Consider the following 18,772-nt stretch of genomic DNA (forward strand, 5'->3'; position numbering starts at 1 on the left):
TTATATATAGCTTCTAAATTATATATTTTATTTTTATTGAAGTACAGTTGATTTACAAGTTGTGTTAATTTCTGTTGTACAGCAAAGTGATTCAGTTATACATATATATGCATGTCTTTTTACATTCTTTTCCATTACGGTGTATCACAGGAAATGAAATATAGTTCTATGTACTATACAGAAGAACCTTATTTTTATCCTTAACAGTTTGCATTTGTTAACCCAAGCCTCCTACTTATCCCTCCCCCACTCCCTTTTGGCAACCAAAAGTTTGTTCTCTAGGTCTGTGAGTCTGTTTCTATTTCACAGGTAGGTTTAGATTTTTTAATGATGGCCATTCTGACCAGTGTGAGGTCAATGGTACCTCACTGCAGTTTTGATTTGTATTTCTCTAATAATTAGCAAAGTTGAGCATGTTTTCATGTGCCTGGTGGCCATCTGTATTTCACCTTTGGAGAAATGTGTATTTAGGTCTCCTGCCCATTTTTGATTAGGTTGTTTGATTTTTGTTGTTGAGGTATATGAACTGTTTGTCTATTTTGGAAATTAAATCCTTGTTGGTTGTATAGTTTGCAAATATTTTCTCCCACTCAATTGGTTATCTTTTGCTTTGTTTATGGTTTTCTTTACTATGTAAGAGCTTGTAAGTTTTATTAGGTCCCATTTGTTTATTTTTGCTTTTATTTCTATTGCCTTGGGGGGCTGACCTAAGAAAGCATTGATATAATTTATATCAGAGAATACTTTGCCTATGATCTCTTCTAGGAGTTTTATGGTGTCTTATGTTTAAGTCTTTAAGCCACTATATTATAGAGACTCAGGAGTCTAGCTCCATAGAGAAGTAGTTATACTTTCTTAGCAAAAAGAACAATAATGTTAGGGAAACCTTTTACCTAACTCATTTAGAAGTGGCTTATATCAACAAACAGTTGGAGTTAATTAGCAGGTTAATGACAGCAAATCATGATCACAAAAGTTATATAACCACAGTGACGAAGGGCTTGCTTTTTCCTCATTAACTTTCCTCTCATTAGGATTTCAATATTATTGTATTTGCAGGTTCCTCCTGTAAGATCCCAGGGTGATGTCACATGCCATCATCCTTAACTTACTGCTTCCCTCTAGATGACACAGGTCAACAGGCCTAGATGGAGAGGGAGTAATGCTATTTTTTCACAAAAATGACACCGTATTCCTGAGAGCTTCTGCCAAAATCATGGCACTTGGTAGTGTCATCATTAGACAATAATTCACATAAACTTCAAATAATAAAGAAACCACTTTCAACAAAAATGACACAGTTAAACTTTAAAAATAAATAAAGACTTTTACAATATGCTGTCAAATGTTTAAACTTTGGCAGGACTTTCCTAGACTAATGTGTAAACTAAGTATGAGTATCTGTGGGAAAAAACTTGAAAGAAACCAAAATAAGAAAACTACCAGTCTCTCTGACCCCAACAGGTTATATGCAACCTCAGGAAAAACTAAATATGACTTAAGGTAACATTTGTCCAATTCTCGCTGTCCAAAGAGTTTAAATGTTAAGAGGAAGTTACTCACATGAATGAGGCTACTGATAACTTACTAGCCCTCACTTTTAAGAAAAGCCAAATATACTATATATAGTGTATATATATATATATATATATTTAAGCTAAAACAAATTCCTTAGAAAGTAGTGATTCATATCACAAAATAATTCTTCATATATACAATGATTCAACTCAAGAGTTCACTTAGATAATGGATATCTTAGTTCATTTTACATTATTTTGTACATTAAAACATTTTCACGTGCAACTTTCAATAAACATCTTCTCAAACCTTAAACAAAGTACATGTATATTTTCATCATTATTATTAACAAAAGCAAAGTACAATATTTAACCAGGTTAAGTATCTATTTGGAGATTAAAAATAAGTCAATGACAGAACTGTGCATAAAATTCAATTTCTGAACTCCCTATGCAATAGACTCCATGAATGGCAATGTAAAACTAACCAGTAAAAGCCTCAGTGAAAAAAACTGCTTAATGCCATGCAACCCACTTTGAGGACAATCCACTTTAAGAACCCATAAACCAAACCATAAAGTCTCTTGGCTCTGAATGTAGATTTAAACGCTCCAAAGGCTTTGCTGCCATCTCTGATGACACCAGTAAGTAAACAAGCAGACAAAAGAGCCATGTAAATTTCAAACTATCTCTAAGAAGAGAAAAGGTGAGATGCAGAGCCAATGTCCAGCAAAATAAGTGTATGTGTATATATATACGTGTTGTATGAACACATACACACATCAATCACACATAAACCTCCTGAGAGTGGGTTGGAAAAGTCAGAAAAATTAATAGACACAAAAAGGTAGGGACCAGAAACTCGTAAAAACACAGTGGGGTACTTACCAGGACACACACTGATTTCCTCTGCAGAACTCTTTGGCATAAAGGCTGAGCTTCTCTTACTGGTCAAAGCAGCAATGCTGAAAAAAGAATCAAACCCCTAGTGAATTCCCAGTAAAATAAATCAGAACACAGGACTAAAAGCAATGGTTAGTCTTTCACAAAGCCACAGGTAATCTGATACCTGCTGTCCAACACCACAAAAGCACAACAGGGAAGCAAGGAATCAGCAGTGAAAACTCCAAGTCCAAAATAGGGAAAATAAATATGCTTACAACTTTGGTTTCAGTGAAATCACTGAATGAAAAGAATCCCCTTTTGGAGTCTTCACAAAGGAAGGTTGAAGGGTAAGGACTCTCCATGGAATCAGAGAAAACCAAAAAAAAAGTCTACTCCAATATAAGGATGTCAAAAGTGTTTTACAGTCTCCATCTCAGCCTTCTGAAAGCTAGAGTTTTGTAAACTCATAAGAGAAGATGTGAAGATTCTTCTGACACAATAGGTTTTCCCTCACCTTGCAGTTAAATTTCCTATTTATCTCAAGATGTAGCTCTACATGCAACAAAAATAAGATACAATTCCAAACTGCCTACAGCAAAAATCTGTCCAACCAAGCTGAGTATCTCTGCTGAGGAAAACATAATTATGAAAGGCTACCATCATCCAATCTTTTGGTTTACCCTGACTGCTCATGGAGTGCAATCTCTTCTTGACATAGGAGCACATGGCTTAGAGATCTGAGCATCTGAGCTAGCCCCCTCATGCTTCACAGAGCTTTACAATTAGTTTAATCAAGTATGCAAGAGAATGCTTAAAAACACAAATCCTCACAACAACCAAGAACCACAGAGAAGAGAGAATAACCACCACTGATTCATGATAAATAATCAAATCCTGATAAGAAACCACAAGTGATTACTCCCTCTAAATAAAACATCTCAGAGCATTTGTTATAAACCTAAGCCAGATACAGTTTATTCTGTATGTAATATTAGAGCTCTATTCAAAGGGTCCATCACAAAACAATTTGCTGACATTTATTAAATGGGCTAATCAATTTGAAGTCAAACCACATTGCCTGCAATTCCAACTCTCTCCTGGTGACAAAGCGTATAATCATTTATTAAAACCTACATCTGTTCTGCAGAAGGCTCACCACAACAAAGCAGAGAGGCCTGCAGGAAGCAGGCGGCCTACTCCAGTTAAAACCACTTCCAAAACTGTCTTAACAGCAGGAATCAAACCAAAGTCACATTCTTTAGCTCAGGAGGAAACACCCAGTATTATCAACTTAACCAAAAGCCTAAGAACATCAACTTAAGTAACAGCAAATGATGACTGGGCCTCAACTACTGTTTGGGAGATGACAGTCAGTCAACACAAAATTAAGCTCTTGAATAATCCCCAAAGGTCAACTAATGATAAAAGAGAAAAATAACTGGATGTCTGATCTAATTAATGCAGTTTATAACCAATCAACCTTTCAGTTCAGTTCAGTTGCTCAGTCGTGTCCGACTCTGCGACCCCATGAACTACAGCACACCAGGCCTCCCTGTCCATCACCAACTCCTGGAGTCCACCCATGTCCATTGTGTCAGTGATGCCATCCAACCATCTCATCCTCTGTCTTCCCCTTCTCCTCCTGCCCTCAATCTTTCCCAGCATCAGAGTCTTTTCAAATGAGTCAGCTCTCCGCATCAGGTGGCCAAAGTATTGGAGTTTCAGCTTTAACATCAGTCCTTCCAAAGAACACCCAGGATTGATCTCCTTTAGGATGGACTGGTTGGATCTCTTTGCAGTCCAAGGGACTCTCCAGAGTCTTCTCCAACACCACAGTTCAAAAGCATCAATTCTTCAGTGCTCAGCTTTCTTTATAGTCCAACGCTCACATCCATACATGGCCACTGGAAAAACCATAGCCTTGACTACTACTGCTGCTAAGTCACTTTAGTCATATCCAACTCCATGCGACCCCACAGACAGCAGCCCACCAGGCTCCTCTGTCCCTGGGATTCTCCAGACAAGAATACTGGAGTGGGTTGCCATTTCCTTCTCCAATGCATGAAAGTGAAAAGTGAAAGTGAAGTCGCTCAGTAGTGCCCGACTTAGCGACCCCATGGACTGCAGCCTACCAGGCTCCTCCATCCATGGGATTTTCCAGGCAAGAGTACTGGAGTGGGGTGCCATTGCCTTCTCCAATAGCCTTGACTAGATGGACCTTTGTTGGGACAGTAATGTCTATGCTTTTGAATATGCTATATAGGTTGGTTATAACTTTCCTTCCAAGGAGCAAGTGTCTTTTAATTTCATGGCTCCAATCACCATCTGCAGTGATTTTGAAGCTCAGAAAAATAAAGTCTGACACTGTTTCTACTGTTTCCCCATCTATTTGCCATGAAGTGATGGGACCAGATGCCATGATCTTAGTTTTCTGAATGTTGAGCTTTAAGCCAACTTTTTCACTCTCCTCTTTCACTGTCATCAAGAGGCTCTTTAGTTCTTCTTCATTTCCTGCCATAAGGGTGGTGTCATCTGCATATCTGAGGTGATTGATATTTCGCCCAGCAATCTTGATTCCAGCTTGTGCTTCCTCCAGCCCAGCGTTCTCATGATGTACTCTGCATAGAAGTTAAATAAGCAGGGTGACAATATACAGCCTTGATGTACTCCTTTTCCTATTTGGAACCAGTCTGTTGTTCCATGTCCAGTTCTAACTGTTGCTTCCTGACCTGCATATAGGTTTCTCAAGAGGCAGGTCAGGTGGTCTGGTATTCCCATGTCTTTCAGAATCTTCCACAGTTTCTTGTGATCCACATAGTCAAAGGCTTTGGCATAGTCAATAAAGCAGAAATAGATGTTTCTCTGGAACTCTCTTGCTTTTCCATGATCCAGCAGATGTTGGCAATTTGATCTCTGGTTCCTCTGCCTTTTCTAAAACCAGCTTGAACATCAGGAAGTTCATGGTTCACGTATTGCTGAAGCCTGGCTTGGAGAATTTTAAGCATTACTTTACTAACGTGTGAGATGAGTGCAATTGTGTGGTAGTTTGAGCATTCTTTGGCATTGCCTTTCTTAGGGATTGGAATGAAGGCTGACCTTTTCCAGTCCTGAGGCCACTGCTGAGTTTTCCAAATTTGCTGGCATATTGAGTGCAGCACTTTTACAGCATCATCTTTCAGGATCTGAAATAGCTCAACTGGAATGCCATCACCTCCACTAGCTTTGTTTGTAGTGATGCTTTCTAAGGCCCACTTGACTTCACATTCCAGGATGTCTGGCTCTAGGTGAGTGATCACACCATCACGATTATCTTGGTCATGAATATCTTTTTTGTATAGTTCTTCTGTGTTTTCTTGCCACTTCTTCTTAATATCTTCTGCTTCTGTTAGGTCCATAACATTTCTGTCCTTTATCGAGCCCATCTTTGCATGAAATGTTCCCTTGGTGTCTCTAATTTTCTTGAAGAGATCTCTAGTCTTTCCCATTCTGTTGTTTTCCTCTATTTCTTTGCATTGATCGCTGAAGAAGGCTTTCTTATCTCTTCTTGCTATTCTTTGGAATTCTGCATTCAGATGCTTACATCTTTCCTTTCCTCCTTTGCTTTCCGCTTCTCTTCTTTTCATAGCTATTTGTAAGGCCTCCCAAGAAAGCCATTTTGCTTTTTTGCATTTCTTTTCCATGGGGATGGTCTTGATCCCTGTCTCCTGTACAATGTCACGAACCTCCATCCATAGTTCACCAGGCACTCTATCAGATCTAGGCCCTTAAATCAATTTCTCACTTCCACTGTATAAGGGATTTGACTTAGAAATCATTCTAGAGCCTTGTTATTGGCATAGGAAGTGAATGTCGTTAAGACAGTAGCAGGATGTGACCGCTTTTCAGGAATAGTGTAGATGGAATTTGTGCCAAGATAGTTGTGTTAGACAAGTAAACCTCTAAGATCTCTTCCACCCTAATTCACTAGGCTTCTATGATATGCATATTTGAGAACTGGAAGATAACGATTTCTCTTTGGCTGTGTGTATAAAAGAGCTAAAAGGTCCCTGGGAAAGCTGTTCCTATACAGTCTCATCATGTGGCTATCTTTTATTCTGCTACTATCAGAGGAGAATTCAGAACCACAATAATATTTATCTTACCTCTGTGAGGCAGGTACAGAAGTTCCTTCTTCAGAGGTTTCTTCAACAAAGAGTCCTTGGGAAGACTGTAAAGAAAGATGTAACATCCTAAATATATAGGCACAGATGAACTGGTTTTTCTTCCTTTAAAAAAAAATAGTAATTGTTCAACATTAACACTCAGCACATAGTAATAAAAATAAAACATTTTATAAAAGTCAGTGGTTTTAAGTAAAAAGAACATATTCTACGGAATCAGAACACTGGAATTTAAATCACAGGTGAATGACCTATTAACTTTTAATCCTGGATAAGTAACATTTCAATCTGTTTCCTCATCTTAAAATAGTATTAAAACCTGCTTCACAGTGTTACTGTGAGAATTAAACAAGATAATTTATACAATGCACTGTGTAAAACACAAGGCATATAAATATTAGTGAGTCAAATGAATTATGATTTCAGAAAAGCAATTATGAAGCTTTTGTTGTGGAAGGAAGAAATACAGAGAAAAGCTCAGCTCTCAATGGAAAGAAGTATCTCTTGGTAGAACCAAGACATAAATAGGCTATCCAAAAGAAAAGGTTATAAAGATTCCTTTTGCTATGAATCTGCCACTATGGTTAATATTTAGCTACAAAAGATATGGTTTAAGAAACACAACAAATAGGGACCGGATAAGGAAAAAATTATTTTCTTTGACTATTAATAGAGTTGGTGCAAATGTTAACTCGTTAAATGTAGGTGCATGGAAAAGTGTGGGAAAAGCAGCTACTGCTGACTTAGGGGTACTTCTGATGAAGTATCTGGGCTGCGAAGCTTCTTCCAACAGATATAAAGCTGAAGTTTTCAGGGTCTCCTAACAGAATATAAATAACCTAAACAAGTTAGGCACCTCTCTATCTCTCAAGTAAATGATGGAATATACTAATAAACAAGAACAGCCTAGATGAGTCCTCAGTCAAAGAGAAGATAAAGCTGTACAATGATTGGGAATGTAGTCATCATGAAAAAGGAGGGTTGAACAAAACTGTCAAAAGGACTAAAATACAACAGTAATAAATACTTATCTTTTTGTTTGAACTCAACGGTTACAAAACAGTTTTGTTCCTGTTATCTCAAAAAAAAAACACCAAAAGGTAAATACTGACACCTGGTGTCCATTTAATAGAATTTTACTTTATTAGAATGACTAGCCAATCAAGACTCAGGCTTCAGAAACAAATAAGGCACTAATCAACAAGTTATGAGATACTGCCACCTCTATGTTAGGCTAAAGCACATCTCGACCTTTTCCAGTCTAATTTTTTTTTTAATTATTGTTACACCTATTATGTGTCAGGCCTATGCTAATCACTTTACACGTATTATCCTTTAATCCTCACATGAACCTTCTGAAGTAGAAGCTATTAAAATTATTTTTAAAATGAGGAACGTGAAACTTCAACAGGTTAAATTTTCTTCCCAAAATCATAGAGTTGTTCAAAGTGGAGCTTGGACCTTTCTGACTCCAAATGATCTTCTTCCTAACCATGTCAATACAGAATCCCAAAACTATCTATTGCAATAAATCATTTTTAATTTCTAAACTTACACCTCAAAGGCAGTGATCTAAACACAGAGGCAAAGTAAGGTTCTTCCAGAATATGAAAATAAGACAGCAAAACAAGCAAACAAAAGTTGATTAGACTATTCACGGCTAATCAAAATGAACAGAGAAGCATGACAGGAATGTAACTTTCACTAAGGAACCTGGGGCCTAATCAAGACACTGTACTCCGCATGAACAAATATGCTAATGGAAATGGATAGTTTGCAACAAATAAAAAAGAAAAATCCAAAGACCCAGAATCAAGCAGTGGCTTCAAAATCGTGATCTGCAAGTGAAAGCAAATAGACATACACATCATCTGATCACCACACAATGTCCTCTGCTGTCAGGCACTGGTAGCTTATTAGGTCTTTCCACAGCCTAGTTAAACCACACCTTAAAATTTCCATTTTCTGATGATTATTTCAGCCTTCCAGATCCTTCAACCTTGAAAAAGGTGTGATGGTGTATTTGTATTGTGGTCAATGAAAATGTCTCTCTTCCACAATAAAGTAACAGAGATTTGGTATACATACCAGCTTGATATTTGGTTAGTCAAAGTCAGTTCTCACATTCTCATACAACCTGGGAAAGAAATCCCAGTACCTGGACTAAAAATCAAAGATTAGACCCTGAAAAGTAGTGACCACATCAATATACTACCCTTCTTCTCCCTGCTGTAAAGCCATTTAGATGACCCCTCCATCTTCATTAAAATCTTCTCTATAATTGCAGTGATGCCAGAAACCGGTTATCATCTGATTCAAATTGCTTAGTCTATACAAAGTTTTTGCAACCTTTGTATAGACTAAGTAATTTGCCCCAGGGTAAATGTTTCTCTGAGTCCTTATTTCTGGGACTCTTGCTATCTCTATTAACCAAGGAGTCTCAAATATGGGCAGTTCCAGCAAAGCCATGCTGTTGTTCAGTCACTAAGTCACATCCAACTCTTTGCAACACCATGGACTGCAGCACACTAGGCTTCCCTGTCCTTCACTATCTCCCAGAGTTTGCTCAAACTCATGTGCATTGAGTCAGTGATACAAAGCCACTGAAAATGTTTAACAAGCACATAAACTCTTTCTACCCAGTTCCTGAAAGCAAAAGACCAAGATGTGAAATCACAATTGCAAGATTTTCATTGTTTGCTGATAGAATTAGGATATTAATTTCTCTTTGTTTTTTAAAGATATTATTCTACATTGGCAAGACTGCAGTGAACTAGGCATTTTCATACACTGCTGGAAGGAAATAGTACAAATTGGAACAATCTTTCTTAAAAGCAATTTAGCAATAAACAGCAGGTCTTCTTTTCTACATTCATAACTCTTTAACCCAGTATCTTTCTGGTTCTCTATCCGTAAAGACACAAATTAGTGTAATTAAATAAATAAAAGTTTTACTTAGATGTTTATCACAACTGAAATATCCATCAATAGGAAAATAATTTAAATATTATGGTAAACTCATAAGCAGCCATTAAAAATAAGTAATTTTAACATCAGAAAATGTTTGTATGTTAAGTTAAAATATAAAAATATAGTAATATGATCTAAACTATAGAAAAAAATAGGTACAGGAAAAAAATGAAGGAATACATCATTGGATCATAAGACTGTGGATACTTTCAACTTTGTTCTTTACACTTTTTCGCATTTTTCAAGTTCTAAGTGATTTCTAAAATTAATGTGACAAAACTGAGTATTTGCTAGGTTGTCTACCTGATCTCCTTTTCCTGAGGACTGTTCCTCACTCCCCTTGAATGGTGGCACAGCAGTAGGCTCACAGCCATTTGTACAATTTGGATCATCGCCCCTCTGGACCACAGACAACTGGGCTGGGGAGGATGACTAACTCCATATGGGCCGTAAGTAATTTCCTAGAAGCTTGAAGTTGAAATTTGGAGAGAATAAATCTCCTGTAACCTGTATTTACCTTTGGGAACTGGACGATCAATGTCTTCCACCTACCATGTATAGCAGAGAAGCAAAGGAAGCCAGTTTGCAGGGAGAAAAATGAAGCAGATATAACTATGAGGCAGGGATGAATTTTCTAAACCTAGTACCTTATCTAGGCTTGGTTTACCATTCTGTTTGAGAATTTATGAGAACCTTTTTTATGATCGAGTCCTTTTTTTAAATTAAGCTAGCCTGATTTGGTTTCTTGTAGCCAAATAGTACCAAATAATACTACTATGTGTAGTATTCGGTGGCCTGTTCATGAAGTTAGAGAACTTCAACTAAAAAGCCAGCTATTAGGCTCTAGTCACTTCCAGCCCATTCTAAAGGCACTGGTTTAAAACCTCAGAACCTGACACAAGTCTGTGTTCTAAAACTCCAGCCCCTGGGATCTTTCAAGCCAACAACTTGAATTACAGTAAAATATTAAACATTCACTCTGTGGACTTAATTTATTCTTTTAAGAAGAAGCATCTCTGAATCACAATGGATAAACAAAATGTTATCATAAGCATAACTTAACTTTCCTTTGGAAGAGAGGCAAATCACTGGAAGAACTGTTAAGAAAAATGCTTTATCTTTCCACACAGCTATCTTTCTAGAACATGGATGAAGAAGACTGCTAGGGAAGAAAAATTCCCATATATATTTTCAATCAATAACCTTCTGGTCCCTTAGAGAAAACTACCATTTATTGAGTGCCTATTATCTCCCAAGTATTATACTAGACATTTTACAGAATTCACTTTATTCATTAAAACTATTAAAAGATATGAATAACTACTTTCATTTTATAGATATTTTAAAACTGAGATTCAGAAGTTAAATGGCCTTCTCAAAGGCAGTTACTAAAACACTAAAATAAAAATTCAAACTCCAAATCCATGCTCTCTACAATGCAATGAAATTTCTCATCACTACCATTTCTTGAACCCTTAAGAGAGACCAAAAAAAAAAATAGCATGACTGTAAAACAAAACCAAAAACTCAAGAGTCCAATAACAGAAACTGCAACACAAAGCAGTACAGTAATAAAATATTCTATACCCTTGAAAATTAGTTTATAAAGAATTTGTGTAAGTTTAACCTACCATATATACAAATATATATCTATATAATATAATCTATGTATCTCAGAAAAAGACTTAAAAGGCAAATGTGCCCAAATAGGGAATCATTTTCAGTAAATTATTGACAATCTCAAGCAAAAATAAGAAACGCATGATTATGTGAGGTAAAAAAGTCAACTGGAAAACTACCTGCACTTCCTATCACAGAGGACCACTTCCCCTAATACATAGAGGATGTCTATAAACCACTAAAAAAAGACTGACATAAAAGAAAAATGCCCATAAGATGTAAACAGACAAAAAAGGAAATACAAATGGATCTCAAGCATACATAACAAAAGTGAAAATTAAGACTGCACTATGATACCACTGTGTTTCATCCTCAGACTGGCAAAGATCAATAAGTCCTGACAATACAGTACTGGTATGGGTATGGGGAAAGCTGCTACTCATACAACCTCTACAGAATGCAATTTAGGAACAGCTATCAAAATTGTAAATATATATATTATTTGATCTACCAATTATATCAACAAGTTACCCTATAAAATCTCCCATGTAAATGAAACATCTTATGTACAAAAGTAATAATCCTCTTCCAATTAAAAAAAATTAATAATCACTGCAGTAGTGTTTATAATAGTAATATTTTGGAAACAACCTAAATGCCCACCAATAGGAACACTAGATACAATAAACTCATTCATACATGGTGTATTACACATTCTCCCTCCAAAAGAAAAAGAAGAAATTCTTTACGTACTGTTATGGAATGATCCCATAGAGACAGTAAATGAAAAAAGCAAGGTACAGAATAATGAAGAGTATGCTATCAGCTGTGTAAAAGGTGAGGAAAAGTATCTATACACATTGTTTGCACCACATGAAATCCTCAGAAGGATGCACTAGAAAACAGTAATAAATGTTGACTTCAGGAAGGGGAACTGGTTTGCTGGGGATGGGGATAGAAGACAAACTTTATTTATATCTTTTTGAATTTTGAGTCAGTTGAACATTACTACCTATTCAAAAACTTAACTTTTTAGAAATACATATTTTGAAACAAAAAATAAACTGATACATACATCTGATACAATAATGTTTTCAAGAATGCATAAGGAATAGGAAAAGATCTAAGATAAGCTATTAAGTAGGAGAAAGAACAAAATCTATACAGAAAAGTCTTCATTTTGTTGAAAAATTTACAAAAAAAAATAACTTTATATGCATAGAAGTAATAATGATTGCCTTTTGGTGCTGGTATTATGGTCAATTTTTTCTTCTTTACACTCTTCTGTACTTTCCTAACTTTTCAGAGTGAGCATATATGTGCTACTTTAAAAGCCGAGAGAAGGCAACACAAAAAAACCAGCTAAAATAATCCTTGTTTAATCTGTGAATAAATCATCCTTAATCACAGCATCACTGACCCTTACCTGACCATGACTGGTTGTTGGTTCTTCCTCCAACAAAAGTTTCTCTTTCAAGCTTTTAATTGGACTTTCTTGGAAATCCTTGGTTTTTGAGTGCCAGACAGATGCCCTAGACTCCTGCCTCTCCTCGTTGTCTTCATCTCCCACATCTTCTGAGATGCCTTCATTTTTTTCACTAGCCTGATCTCCTTGGCCACATTCATTCTGGATCAGAGAAGGAGGTCTAGGTAACACTGGTTCCCCAAAACCTTTTTTTTTTAAGAGCTGCCTCTGAGTCATTTTCAGGCTCTTTTGATAAACCTCCAACTGGCAGAGAATGACCTTGGTATATTGGTTAGGGTCTACTCCATCAGGGCAGAATGGAATACCCCAGAAGTAGTGTACAGTGCCCCCAATGTCCTGGAGACCTTTGGCATCTGCTGGGGTAGGCAGACAGTGCCTAGATGTGTCCCCCCTACCCTGGGCAGCTTTGTGAAAAGCACAACCCCTCCCAGTACTTTCCTGTGGCTTCCCACACTGTGTGTGCTCAGCCAAGTGGCCAGTACATCTGTCAAAACATTTAACGTTCTCATTCTCAAACACTGGCTGGCTTGATTGGTCCCAGCTTCCTGAGCTGCCAGAGACCGGCTCCTCTTCAGTGTTTTCAGTGTGGTCCCAAGGCTCCTCTCTTTCCTCAGACTCGTTTCCCTGACTGATATGTGAGCCTTTAAACAGTGATGGAGGTACCAGCTGCCATATGCCTGTAGGTATTTGAGAAAAAGTAGGGCTAAGGACAAACCATTTTTTATTAAGAGGGTTTGGTAAGTTATCACTTATCAAGAATTACATAATGTGGGTAAAAAAGGCTCATCTTTGGGTTTAACCAAAAGTTGGCTTCTCCTGGGAGATAAAAGTATGCTGGATATTAGTGAGAACTCAACTACTATCTGATTTAACCTCTTTAATACCACCAAAGGGATTCTGGACATTTCTGTATATCTACTCTCAGCATGATATCCCTCTGATATGGTTATGCTTGATGAGAAGAAGGAGCCAGAACAGGGAGACATGCCTTCAGTGGTCCCAGAGTCTGTGGTTTTCTGTTGGTGGGACTGTGAAGATGGTCCAGTGGCCAGAGGTCGAGATCTGGTAGCAGAAGCATCAGAAGGCCGGCAACTCTGAAACAAGTGATCCCACACCAGACCAGGTTTATTATTAAGATAGCTATACATGAAGGGTCATAGGAAGTACAAAAAGAGGAGTCCACTGTCCCTAAGTGCGTCTCCTCTCCAAAACGTAGATGCTCGATTCAAATAAATTCCACAATGTGCACTACATGCCTACTATGTACAAAGCACTGTATTAGATCACTACACTAGACCTTTTTCTAATATAGAAAAGTGAATGGCATAAAGGATGGCTCAGGATCTGCCACTGGCAAATATCTTTCACATTTATAATAACTTCAATTACACATATTCAAATCACAATGTATTATTATTTGAAAATTTTTAATACTGCTCATTCTGTCTCTTCATAACCTACCTCTAGTTCTCATTCCCTTTGTTTTCCCCACAATACAGGGAAAGTAAGCACCTTATCTTGCTCTCTTTTGGTTTCTTATTACTTAGTAACTCTTTTCAGAAGCTGCCAAATACTATGGTTCTCTTAAGACATGGACTGAAAATCTGTGAGGTAAAAAACTCTTCCCTATAGAATTAACAAAACACTAAATTGAGTTCACAATTTGACACAGATTTTAAAAATGATAATGGGAAATATCTGTTAATTGAAAACCCTATGAACTACTTACTACAACTAGTTCCTAATTAGCCATGACACTGCAGAAATAAAATATTGCTGATCAATGCTCACAAACTTTTTCAACATAGCATATTTACATTCAGGCTCTCCGCAATGGCTTTTCTCAAGAGCTCCTCTTCTTCCGCCTCCTGGCTGTTCACCTCCCTAGCTTCCTGTTCACTCATTTTGAGAGCCAGAGCGAACTGTTCTTCTTCTGTCATTTCTGTAAGAAGATAGGGAAAAGAGAGAGAGTGACACCACAAACATTAAATAAGTGTGTAGACAAGAAACAGAATTATTAAACTTTTCAAGAGAAGACACTAAAGATCACTTAGTACAATTTTGTGAATAAGGAAAGCTCCAAAAGGTAAGGTACCAGTAAAGATCAGTAGCAACAGCTGTAAGAGTCCACGATTTACGAAACTGTGAGCTCCTATGCAGGCAGAGTTTCTGCCTACTTTTCTTCACTGTTGTATCTTCAGCACAAGAGAAGAGTACCTGGCTCCTAACAGGTAATATCTGGTGAGTGAATAAGAGGAACTACCTCCCAATCCAGGGTTTTTCAATACCTATCACTTCATACTGATACATATTTGCTTTATGCTCAACATCAAGCCAGAGTAATTTTACTTTTCAGAATCTTCTGATTTATACAGTAGAAAAGAACATCTCTAAAGACCTGAGTGTCATCTGCAAACAGCATTTCCCATTAAAAGCAACTGGGGTACCCTGGAAAGGAATAGTTGACTGCAAGTCTGGAGAGTGAAACATATTAATAGAAGATGAATTAGAATACCTGTCATATCTATGAGCAAAGAATCTACCAGACACTACTAGGGTTATATCAAAAGAACTTAAGACCCAACTTAAAAAGGTTCTCAATGGCCAAAAATGAGACCACTGAACATCAACAAGGATAATAAATACAATGAATTAAAACAATAAGTTTAACTGGAGAAGGGAATGGTAACCCACTCCAGTATTCTTCCGTGGAGAACTCCATGGACAGAGGAAGTGGCAGGCTACAGTCTATGGGGTCACAAAGAGTTGGACACAACTGGTTGACTAACACACGAATAAGTTTAAATCTGTAAGTTCATAATAGTACTTAAAAAAAAACTAATTGGTCACTGTCGAAGAATGTTAACAATATGTTATTCAATCAACAATTAATCAATTCTTTTGAAAACTGAAAAAAAAAAAAGAGAGAACCAAGCTTTTGTCTTATTCTTCCAATATAAGCTATACTTCTAGATAACCAAATAGATGAAAAGAAGCTTCTCTTTAAAGAGTTATAAGATGGTGTGGAGTAAAGGGAACCCTCTTGTACTGTTGGTGGGAATGTAAATTGATATAGCCACTATGGAGAACAGTATGGAGATTCCCTAACAAACTAGGAATAAAACTACCATATGACCCAGCAAACCCACAACTGGGCATATACCCTGAGAAAAATCATTCTAAAAGGCACATGTACCCCAATGTTCATTGCAACACTATTTATAATAGCCAGGACATGAAAGCAACCTAGATGTCCATCAACAGATGAATGGATAAAGTTGTGGTATATATGTGTGTGTGGTATATATATATATATATATAAAACGGGCTTCCCTTGTGGCTCAGCTGGTAAAGAATCTGCCTGCAATGCAGGAGACATGGGTTTGATCCCTGGGTTGGCAAGATTCCCTGGAAAAGGAAACGGTTAACCAGTTTTCTGGCCTGGAGAATTCCATGGACTGTACAGTGCATGGAGTCACAAAGAGTTGGACACAACTGAGTGACTTTCACTTTCACCTATATATAACTGAGTATTATTCAGCCATAAAAAGGAACAAAGTCAGTTGTAGTGAGGTGGATGAACCTAGAGCCTGTTATGCAGAATGAAGCATGTCAGAAAAATAAAAACAAATACTGTATATTAACACATATATATGGAATCTAGAAAAATGGTACTGATTAACCTATTTGTAGAGTAGCAATAGAGATGAAGACATAGAGAAAAGACTTGTTAGACACAGTGAGGGAAGGAGAGGGTAGAACGAATTGAGAGTAGCATTGAAACATACACATTACCATATGTAAAACAGATAACCATTGGGAATTTGCTGTATGATGCAGGGAGCTCAACCCAGTGCTCTGTGACAACCTAGAGAGGTGGGATGTGGGGGGGTGGGGGGGAGATGGGAGGGAGGTTCCAAAGGGAGGGGACATATGCATACCTGTGGCTGATTCATGCTGATGTATGGCAAAACCAATACAACATTGTAAAGCAATTACCCTCCAATTAAAACTAAATAAATTTAAAAAAATACTTCAAAAGAGAATTATTCTAGCTAATAAATATAAAAAAGAATATTGCCATTTTGTATAATGCTTATGGACAAGATTCTGGCAGTGACTAACAAACTACACATATGACCCGGCAATCCCAATTCGAGCAACGTACTCTAACGATATATTTTCAACTTTTAAAAAAAAATACACAAGACAGCATATTTAAAAAACAAAGACATCACTTTGCTGACAAAGGTGTGCATAGTGAAGCTATGGTTTTTCCAGTAGTGAGAGGGTAACAGGCAGGAAGGCCAGGGGTCTCCAAACGGAGGAAATAGGCTGCAAGTCTTAGCATTTTTTATCTCTCTTTTAAGCAGCAGGAGGAAACAAACCACAAGTGTCAGATTTTATTCCCTTCTCTATACAAATTTAAAAGGTTTCCCTTAAAATTCTGTGTTGCCATGATGACACCTGGTTCTACCTGAACTTAACTTTTCTCAAACCTTGAGCTAACCAATGCATTTTTCTTATGGAAACGGTTTTCTTAAGCTATGTTAATGAACTATGTATTTACACTAGACTCTGTCTCTCTTCAATTCTGTTCTGCTTAAGACTCAGATAAGGGCTCAACAAACCTATATGTTTTACTTATACACTATTTTCTTAATCTATGTTAATGAAACTATATATTTAAGATTCATGTCAATCGTTTTATGGCCCAGGATGAATCACCTGGTGCCAATGTTATCTCAAAATGCATGTTGTGGGTGAGGGGGCTGGTGCCACTCTGAGACATCGCCTTTCTCTAATTAACAGCTTGCTGATATGTATACAACATACTGCTAAAGGCTAGCAGGGGGGCACTCTTTCTGCCCCCTTCTGATGTCTATGCTAGAAGCTTTGTCCATCTCTTTCATACTTTAATAAAACTTTATCACACAAAAGTTCTGAGTGATCAAGCTTCGTCACTGGCCCCGGATTGAATTCCTCTCCTCTAGAGGCCAAGAATCCCGGAGTCTTTCACGGCTCAGCAACAACCTTTCATCTTGGGGGCTCGTCTGGGACCTGAAACTGGGACCTCTCATGCCAGAGGCAAGAACCATAACGTGTAGACCAACCAGCCTGCTTCAGCATGTGAGAGTTGGACCATAAAGAAGGCTACACTGAAGAACTGATGCTTTCGAATTGTGGTGCTGGAGAAGATTCTTGAGAGTCCCTTTAACTGCAAAGAGGCCAAACTAGTTAATCCTAAAGGAAATCAACCCTGAATACTCAGGAAAGGACTGATGCTAAAGCTGAAGCTCCGATATTTTGGCCACCTGATGTGAAGAGCCAACCCACTGGAAAAGACTGATGCTGGGAAAGATTGAAGGCAAAAGCAGAAGAGGGTGACAGAGGATGAGACGGTTAGACAGCATCACCAGTTCAATGGACAAGAATTTGAGCAAACTCCAGGGGACAGTGGAGGACAGAGGAGCCTGGCATGCTGTAGTCTATAGGATTGCAAATAGTTGGACACAACTTAGCAACTGAAAAATGACAAGAAAACCAAACATGTACTCATTTTTCACTACAGCATTGTTTGAATTTGCAAAACAATAGAATACACGTAATGACCATCACAGGACACTGCTTGAATAAATTTTGGTATTCATACATAAAACTGTAAGAAGAATAAGGAAGGTATCTATGCTCTAGGAATAGAATTATTTTAAAGATACAGTATTAAGCTAAAAAAAAGAAGCAAAACACAAAAGTTTATATAGTATGCTAATTTTTGCAAAGAGTGACACAAGAAAGATGAATTAGAAATTAATTCAAATGGTTATATAAAGGTAGTTGAGTACAAAGTGGAAGGGATAAGGGAGGCAGTGACATTTCTTTGACTATATCTTTTGGTATATCTTTGACTTAATCGGGTAAATGTTAAACCTGTTTTTAAAAAGTAAAATAAAATCAGTAAGGATGAAGGATCCCCGAGATTAAATTCCAACATAAAAAAATGCACCCAAATAAATTTAAAGTGATCTTAATGAGAATGAAAACAGATCAGAATTAACCAGTGAATGAATGTCAGATGGCCTTAGATTTTCTTTATAGAGAGGTTTTTTAACTATAAATTCAAATTATTTAATAGA

The 18,772-nt window shown here is 37.2% G+C and overlaps 1 protein-coding gene across 2 annotated transcripts in view; it reads right to left on the bottom strand.

The window, feature by feature from the left end:
• Positions 1-18,772, bottom strand: part of UIMC1 (ubiquitin interaction motif containing 1) — a 133,463-nt gene that overhangs the window by 54,791 nt on the left and 59,900 nt on the right. For both annotated transcript variants that reach the window (XM_069591754.1, XM_069591755.1), the window contains exons 4-8: positions 14,456-14,580; positions 13,627-13,732; positions 12,579-13,315; positions 6,545-6,609; positions 2,406-2,482 (exon numbers count right to left, since the gene is read on the bottom strand). In XM_069591754.1, the coding sequence (XP_069447855.1) occupies positions 2,406-2,482; positions 6,545-6,609; positions 12,579-13,315; positions 13,627-13,732; positions 14,456-14,580 (1,110 nt within the window). The remainder of the gene's footprint in view (positions 1-2,405; positions 2,483-6,544; positions 6,610-12,578; positions 13,316-13,626; positions 13,733-14,455; positions 14,581-18,772) is intronic.

Source organism: Ovis canadensis, chromosome 5 (assembly GCF_042477335.2).
Source record: "Ovis canadensis isolate MfBH-ARS-UI-01 breed Bighorn chromosome 5, ARS-UI_OviCan_v2, whole genome shotgun sequence".
Classification (NCBI taxonomy): Eukaryota; Metazoa; Chordata; class Mammalia; order Artiodactyla; family Bovidae; genus Ovis; species Ovis canadensis.